The 8744-nt window shown below is 53.0% G+C and overlaps 1 protein-coding gene across 13 annotated transcripts in view; it reads right to left on the reverse strand.

Annotated features, from left to right (window-relative positions):
• The window catches only part of LOC113205947 (uncharacterized), a 157585-nt gene that overhangs the window by 102643 nt on the left and 46198 nt on the right, over window positions 1-8744 (reverse strand). For all 13 annotated transcript variants that reach the window (XM_052264054.1, XM_052264092.1, XM_052264081.1 and 10 more), the window contains exons 2-3: window positions 6418-6815; window positions 2551-2961 (exon numbers count right to left, since the gene is read on the reverse strand). In XM_052264054.1, coding sequence (XP_052120014.1) covers window positions 2551-2961; window positions 6418-6676 — 670 coding nt within the window. In that variant the 5' untranslated portion in view covers window positions 6677-6815. The remainder of the gene's footprint in view (window positions 1-2550; window positions 2962-6417; window positions 6816-8744) is intronic.

Consider the following 8744-nt stretch of genomic DNA (forward strand, 5'->3'; position numbering starts at 1 on the left):
CACATATAGTGCCATTTTCTTCAACGTTGTTGAAGGTCGCCGGTCGCCGCTTCCCCTCCCCAATATGAAAATAGAGCCAAAACAGCAAACGCAAACGCAAAAATTTCGCAGTTTTTTTTTTGCCGTTTAGCCTTTTTGCGTGCGCGGTCCGTGGGGGGCCAGGCAAGAGACCTTGGAGTCGCAGGACACCATCGGCGACCCGGCCGGGCCGGGCTATGCCGGACCCTGGTGCGCCGATAGTCAAACAGCCGAGTGTTCCTGCGGACGACCTCTATTATGCAAATGCTACAAGGCGTCGCGACGCGTCGCGTGGGAGCGGCGCTCCGAGACCTCTCGCTCGCATGATGGATGGGCCGGTGGGAGGGGGTGGAGGAGAGGGAAAGGGCCAGAAACAAAGTTGGGTTCGGAACCGCGCGCGCACGACCCGGTCCGGTCCACCTGGAAGGGAGCGGTGTTATTGATCATCCGTGTTCGTCGCGCGCACGCACGCAGTGTAGGAAAGTTTTGGGAGAGGGTAAAAACTTTTGAGGGAGGAAATATGATCCGCACCGATTTGGCGTACATGTATAATTTTTTTGTTGGTGGTCGATTTGTAACACCCCGGGGGGTGCACGTACATGTTTAAGTGAATTACAGGCGCTGGTTTTGTCCAACTCAGAATCAGCGCAGTGCATTTACAGAGTGAATGTTGCGAGCAGTGCCTTTGCCTTCAAGGCATTTCTTATCCGGCCGCGGGACTGCACCGACCGCGCCTGCGGCTCGCCCAGGTTGAAATCAGCCGTGCCCGCATGCCCAATACGCTAAAACGCTCCTTGAGGTGGGAAGTACGACTTCGCCAAGTTTCAAGTCTCAGGCCCCATTTGTAGGGTTGGAGCTATCAACTTCCCGACACTTGCATAACCCCCCCCCCCCTCAAAAAAAGAAAAAAGGAAGAAAATGAAAAAAGTACGGCTTGAGAGACACCCACGCACAGCAGGTAGTGATTAGCCATTAATTAATCGTCGCTACTGAAACACGGTCTTCTCCTTGCACTCCTGGCGCCGGCCCGGCCGGAGCGCTATCAGGGCAGCGGGGAGCGCCTGTCATCCAGGGGGTAGGCAATGCCGAGACACGGCTGCTCGACGGGTGTGCCTACCCGACAGGCGCTCTGGACAATGCGGGACGGCCCAGGAGGGGCCCAGCCCAGCCGGGCCCACCACGCCTCTCACTACTACGGCTCCACACATTTATATGAACATGCTAACTCGAACAGAATCTACACCCAGAAAATGGCAGAAACAAGGCGAAATGCGTTGCTTCAACGCTTTTTTCACCACAAGAAATACAAGGAAAACTGTGTTAAACTTAAGGCAAATGCCGTCAACGTAAAGTAAAAATGTCCTTAATCTTGATTTCCTCGAAAATAAGGGAAAACCCGAGGGAAAACCTTCAACCAAGGTAAAAAATGTCTCGTAGTTCTTATAAGAATTTTCCTTCGTTTAAGGATACCGATTTCTGGGTGTAGCGTTATGGTCATGCCGCTGGGTGCCGGCGAGCGCTATCAGCTCAGCTGGGAGCGCCTGCCATCCGGAGGGTAGGCAATGCCGAGACACGGCTGCTCGACGGGTGTGCCTACCCAGCAGGCGCTCTGGAGCCCCGAGCGAGCAAAGTTCACTAATAAAGTACACCGTCCGAGGAAAAAAAACACAAGAAAAATCAGAACAAAAAATAGAAAAAACATATAAATCTGTAACGTTTGAATTTGTGGTAAGGTACACCTCCCCTAGGCTGCGAGCGCCTCCTCAGAGACGCGTCCCAGCAGAGAGGAGCCGCGATGGACCCGCTTTGATACACCTCCGGCCCAACTGACTGCGCAAGTGGACTGTGGGCCGTTTTAGTGACATGTATGCAAACAAGTCGGGATGGGGGCCCCGGCTACGAGGCCCGGCGGGCCCACACCCTCGTCTCGGCCAGCGGGGGGCGCCGGGCCTCGGGCGGGGAGCGTACGGGGGATGACAGGTTATTGGCAGGAATAGCCCCGAGGTGTGCGCCCCTCCCGAGCCCCGCCTCTGCCGTTCCCCGGCCGCTCCTCGCATCGCCAGACAAACACGGGGCTGCGGACGCGGTTATATGCTAAGCAGGAAGAAGAGGATAGGAGGCGCACCAGATTTTCAAAGTGCGACAAAGTTGTGGGCATCAAAACTCAACACGTTGAATCCTAACGGCAGCTGGCGTTTAACTACACTGCCACAACGACAATCACGGAAACGGAGCGTCACGTGGCTCTACGAACTGCGCTACGGTCGAAACTGAAAAACAGCCTGATCATCTCTTCAGGCTCACGCGGACAATACAGGGAAGCCCTGCCCTGTACACTGCCTATTTATACTATGGGCATACGGCAATGGGTCACCGGATTGCAGAGCTCTGCACACGCCCACGCCCACCCCAAGTGACAACCCAGAGGTGTCACTACAGAAGGCGTCACCACAGCGGTGTCAACCCCAGGTGTCATGTCACACCCCCACCCCCATATGTGTCATACCCTCCAGGACGACCAGAGACACTCACCTGTACGGACGAGGCGGAAGGTGACGCTGCTGTGCTTCTGCAGGGGCTCGTTGTACTGCGGGTGGGTGAGCTCCCGCAGCGACAGGTCGCTGCCGGCCATGGCGGCCGTGGAGCGGGCGGAGCGGTCGTGCGCGAGACGGGGGCTGGGCGGGGCGGAGCGCGGCCGCAGCGCGCGCGTCAGGAAGGAGCGCTTCTTGGCCTGCTCCGGCGCGGCCTCGGGGAGCAGGAGGAGCCCCGGGGCGGTGACGGTGGGGCCGTTGGAGAGGGCGAGCGCCGAGCCCGCGGCGCGGGACCTCGACGACGAGGAGGACCTCGCCGACGACCTGGGCGAGCGGTCCGCGCGGCCGCGCTGGGGTGCGCCGGGGCTGGCGGGCGGCCGGCCGGCGGTGTGCTCCCGAGCCTCGGCGGACGCTGGAAGACAAAGACACGAATGAGGACTAGTGCCGCAGGAGCACTCAAGTTGGCGCGAACGCGAACCCACCCGAAAAACTCCTGCCCTGCCCTGCCCTACACTTCACTCCCCCCCCCCCTCTTATTTTTGCTCTGCTCAACTCTACCATTGATACACTCTTAACTACCATCAACAACAACAACAAAAATCTTTGTATTACAAAGGTTGAGAACGGTAACAGAACAAACATTTTGCACAAACGTAATACGAAGGAGCCACTTTGTGAAATACTAAGCGGTTTCTTCGTAAAAGACATTTCCTTTGAACGGCACATAGTAAAAGTGTTTTAAATAAAGCTTTTGAATTGGAAATGAATTTATTGTTGTAAGGCTTTATATCATATAGTAATTTATTATTTGGATGTGAGCGAGTCATGGTTAACAGTTAAAATTGAGCGTATAACTATATGCTCTATTGGAAGTACATATTACGTCTTACAAATTGCTTCAGTCATAGGTTTTGCATTGAAGAACCCTCAGCTGCACCTGACTATATGACATTAGATAAGTAGACTTCAACGCGCACACTTTTATCAAAGTCTAGGTGGGACTAAGGTGCGCAGAGGTCAGACACAATGTAAATAATACGCGCAGTTGTCAAAGAGTATGCATTCTCGGCACCAGGTGCCTTATCCTTCTGGTAAAAACTTACTTGTGCAACATTACAACAGGCTCTAAGGGATGTTAGTTTCCACGGGAGAAGTACCTCCCTAACCTCAACGGCCGGTAACAGCTGTCCATAACCGTTGGCTACTGAAAGACGATGCAATATTCCAAGGGTAATGAAGCAAAACTTATGGGAGATGATTATCCCATTACAAATTCAACTGCCATCGAAGTTTTTCACACCGAAAATGTGTAAGTGCAATGAACACTGCGATGTTGTGCTGCCGACGCCATAACGAAACGAAACGACGGCGACGGCAAGGGGCGCGGGGAGAGGGGAACACACGTGGCGCGCTCTTGCGGGGCGATTGTGAACTTGGTACGTTTTGGCATTCCCTCTTCGCTCCGCAGCAGTCTCACTTTCGGGAGAACCTCTTTCTTTGTGGCGACGGTCCGCGTCTTTTGAACCACTCCGAGTGGCTGGCGCCGTCCTCCGTCCGTGCCGAGGCGATGCTTCGGCTCGGTCGGCAGTGCTCGACAACGCCATCGGCGGAGGAGGGAAAAAGGGGGGGGACGACGACGATGACGTCTTTTGCCAACAGCTGTCGGCGGCGCCCTCGAGAGGAAGAGGGGCAAGAGCGGTGGCGGAGTATCAATCCGCTCTCCAGGACTGATATGGTCGTCGTCGTCCTCGGCTGCGGCGACGGCGGCGGCGGCTCCGGCCCGGCTCCGGCTCCACAACCGTTCCTCCCCCTCTCGGTAGGACGTCGACGACGTCTGTTGCGCAGATCTTTCGTCCTCGCCCCCCCCCCCCTTTTTTCACTGTCGCTGACGCTTTTGCCACGTCCTCGGCCCCTTTTCTTTGTATGTCACAACCCCAATTTCTTTGTAAGAAGAGTGTAAACCAGCAGGTCACAAAGCGCCCTCATAAAAAAACATCTAAAGTAAAGGCCCACTTTATTTTTTAAAAAAAGGGAAGAGAAAGGCGTCTGCATGGAGCCTTCGCCTAGTGAGAAATGCATTTTCTTCAACGTCGATTTGATGTTGTTTGGACGTCGATATGGTCGAAGAAAACGTCATTTTGTCTCCCAAATACACATCTTTTCGATGTGTTTCGATGTCGATTCCATGTTGAATCCACGTTTCCATCTCTCACTGGGTTCTCGAGCACCCCGACACTCCGCCCTGCGCTTCGCCTCGCGCGCCCACCACGCTCTACTAACGAGGACAGCACATTGACGAGTGAGTCCCAAATGACCGCACGCCAACCAACTACAGACCACTTTACTAAACCCCCAAAATAATTTAATAAAAAGGAGAGAAGAGAAGAGACGTTGTGTTTCGCAAGAGAAGTTCTCGCCCCCCTTTTCTCCCTGAAGTAATAAGCCAAGGGTTGGCCAAGTGTGCAACAAGAGTACTGACTCCCTCCTTAGTCCCCTGAGACGGGCGGGCGTGGGCGAGGGCGAGCGAGCGCGGTTGAAGTTTGCTACCTTCTCACGACGAGGAATGAACAAAGCCAAAAAAGAGTACGGACAGGCATAAAAAACAATGAGGAAACTAACGTGGGAAAGAAGACAAGAGCGGTGAACTCGACTGCCCTCAGCAATGTGATGTGCGATATTTTTTTATTTCTCCCAATAAACGGCATCAAGCAGACTGTACAACCAGCAGCGCTCTGGTCAAGGCCTGCCGTCCTACACAAACTTTTCATGTGCAATTATTATGAGCAAAATTATTTACACATAGAGAAAATTGTTCCATTGCACGATGGTCAGAATGAAAACAAACAATTGCAAGTAATTAGTAAATAGGAAATAAGTTATAAAATGTGAGATTGAAAAGGAGGTATTGGAAAAAGAGATAAAGCTAGTGGAAGCGGCGCCCAAAGAAAAAAGACAAATGATTTGCTCTATTTGCTGCACATTGTTAGGACGAGGCGCTCCCCCGCCTATGCCCCTCTGCACACGGCTCGCGTAATGGCTGCCTCAATAAAATACAAATAAAATGTACCGTGCCCGAGGCTCCCCTGCCCCTCCCCCCTCTCCCCCCTCTTGTTTTCTTAAGCCATGCGCATGCCTACTGGCAATGAACAGCAGGGGAGGGGGGCTTATAGACGGCCTATAAACCGACTGAATACAGGCTGCCGGCTTTCGTGACGCCCCATCCCCACCCCTTTTCTCCCAGTGCCCCTGTTCCACGCTGTGGACCTGGACTGTCACACGTGCCCGCATGCTGCCTCCACCCGCCACCCTGCGGTCAGCGTAGAGGTGCGAAGCTAACACACATCGAGATCTGTCGATTGTCTTTATTTTATTTTTCCTTGCTTGAACCAGAGCGTCAGTTTAATATTTCCTTTCCATTCTCCTAAAGGAGAATATAATTAATACTAGTGTTAGGACAAAAGAAGTTCTTTCTAAATGAATGCAAAATAAAAAATAAAGCTACAAAGCTCATATAGCAAGTACGAAAGTGACGACGAGTACCTTCTTGGCTCTACAGTACTACGGCGACATCCGTCAAGTGAAAATAGTCCCCTGAAAAATAAAGAAACAAAAAACATGCTTGTTAGTGAAACACAGGTGATGAGTATGGGTTAGTTGGCGGGTAGCACACCGTTCATAGGATGAAATGAGGTGAGGGGATCAAACTAGTACACGGAAAGTGGTCAACTGGTCAGACTACATTGTGGACGAACTACCTATACTATGATCACAATACTTAATCTCACCACATGTTATGTTAGATGTTAGATCAAAGATTTCTGACAGAGAAGACAAAGTGTAAGCCACGAAAGGGTTTTGAACGGCTCACCTCGCACTAGGACGTCGAGGATGTCGTCCTGGGCCGAGTGGCCTTGCTGTAGCTGAGTCGACAGCTGCTGCTCTTGCAGCTGGCTAGTCTGCTGCTGCGGCTCGTACAGCTGGAGCTGGTCGTGCTGCAGCTGCTGCGCCGACAGCTGCTGCTCGTACAGCTGCCGGTGGTAGCGGCACAGGGAGCGCCGCTGCCTGCTGTTGGGGCTGGGGCTGCGTGGACCGAGGACTATCTCTTCCGCAGGGAAGAGTACGTACATCCTAAGGGACTCATGGTGGCGCGCAGCACCGAGGCGCTACCCTGAGGCCCGCACCACATTCAGCACGCACTTGGCGCACGCACCCGCGCACGCACCCGCGCACGCACGGACCAGCCGCAGTCAGCCTCTAGTGCATGGCCTGTAAGCAGAGGGAAGGACGTAAAGTCATTAGGCTAGATGCGCACGATAACAGAACAGCACAGACTCGTGCGCACGCACGCAGTCAGCTCCTCTGTCTTCAAAGCAGAGGAAAATAAGACCAAAAGTGATTATGACTTGGATGCGCATGGGAACAGCACGCTGCGAAACCCAAAGGAGTAAGTGTACAAATATTCTGCAGCGAGTTAAAGAGGATGGAACAACAATAGCTACTATAATCGACTATAATAAAATAATCTATCCACATGAGCACAGCATACCACTTAAATATCACTATGGGTGCAACCCTGAATAACACATATTTTTTTTACGAAGTAGCGAAACGCCACGCCCCCACACAACTCGCACTCTTCATCTCCCCCCGGCCTTTCTTTACCCAATGCTCTTTACCGCCGCCCCCCCCCCCCCCCTCGCTTGTACACACGATCCTCTTTTATCTTGCTCCGTGCTTCCCGCTGGCTGAGCAGAACTCCAATTTCTCACACCGTCTTCACCACCTACATTCCCCCCCTCCGGCTCAAAGGTCTTCAAAGGTATACCCTAATTCTGACCACGTGAAAAAAAGAGAGAAAGGCAGAGGGAGGGAGAGAGGGAAAGAGAAAGGGGCAAAAGGGGAGGAGCACCGCAAAAAATGTACTGAGTTTTGCAACTCAGCTGGAATAGGCGAATTGTTAATTGTTTCAAATCTAGTAAGAAGTAACATTTCGCATTTTACTCCACCGCTAATTCATGGCGCGAGTGGTAAAATAATTGGTTTAAAGAAGTAGGGAACTATGTTTTGATGTCCGGTGTCGTGATTTAGGGGTGGGGGCTAATTGCGAGCCTTCTTCTTCTAATATTACAATAACTGAAGCTGTAAATTGATGGCTGCGCCCTAGACAGACATTGAGTACAAAGCTCTGCCTTCATCCAATAACTCAAAAATTACCATAAAACGAGATGTGGGACAACCGTACTGATTTTTTGTTTTGTTTTTTCAGTGAGAAGGGGAGGGGAGAGAAACGAGCACGGAAGACCTCACGTGTGCCTCTCCTCCTTCACACTCACACGCCAGTCCGCCGCTAGGCTGCAATGGCACTCCGTTTACACTGGCGGCCAGCGCACACACAGTCGGCGAGAGGCGGAGCGGCGAACACTTTTGAGGGCCCATTCGAGCCGTTTTGTGGGGCCATCAATAAATTAGGACGGACACTTTTAGGGGGCCGGCGTTTACTTATACGAGGGAGGGATTTAGAGACGGACGTATTGTGGGGAGGGGAAAGTGGGTGGGGACCGTGAGGAAGGAAGGGGAGAGAAAGAGAGACAGAGAGAGACAGAGAGAGAGAGAGAGAGAGAGAGAGAGAGAGAGAGAGAGAGAGAGAGAGAGAGAAGGGGGCGAAGTGATCGACAGCCCAGGGAGTAGCGGCGGCGCGCGCCGAACATGCCTCATCCGTTTAAATCCCTGAATTCCCTCACCAACTCCTCTCTCCCTGGACGGTGAGTTAAAGTTGCTCCCCGCTCCACCACCGCCTGCCCCCCGGGTGGGAGCGGCACGCCGCCGGGGGGCCAGGAGCAGCCAGGCCAGGCCCGGGGAAACGAAACTTGATCGGTGGAAGGCGAGCAGCCGTTCGTTCCAGTCCAGGGTTAGATGAGGAAGTGATTGGATCGCAGGAGGGGCCGGGGCGCGTCCAGCCCGTTCCAGCCAAAACAACTATCAGTGAGTGGTTGCGCCACCCGACACTGCTCCCCGGGATCAGGATCAGGGGCCGCGGCTGAGGGCGGGGAGATTACTACAGGCACGTCGGGGAGACTCCACTGTGCAAAATAAAAGTTTTAAATTAATTAGCGGCAAATTTCTTGCCAATTTTTATGATGAATGATGCTGTGCAACGATCTTGTTTGTTACAGAAATCCAGGCGTGGATTAAGGG

The sequence above is a fragment of the Frankliniella occidentalis genome, unplaced genomic scaffold, assembly GCF_000697945.3.
Source record: "Frankliniella occidentalis isolate FOCC.00 unplaced genomic scaffold, Focc_3.1 Scaffold2, whole genome shotgun sequence".
NCBI lineage: Eukaryota > Metazoa > Arthropoda > Insecta > Thysanoptera > Thripidae > Frankliniella > Frankliniella occidentalis.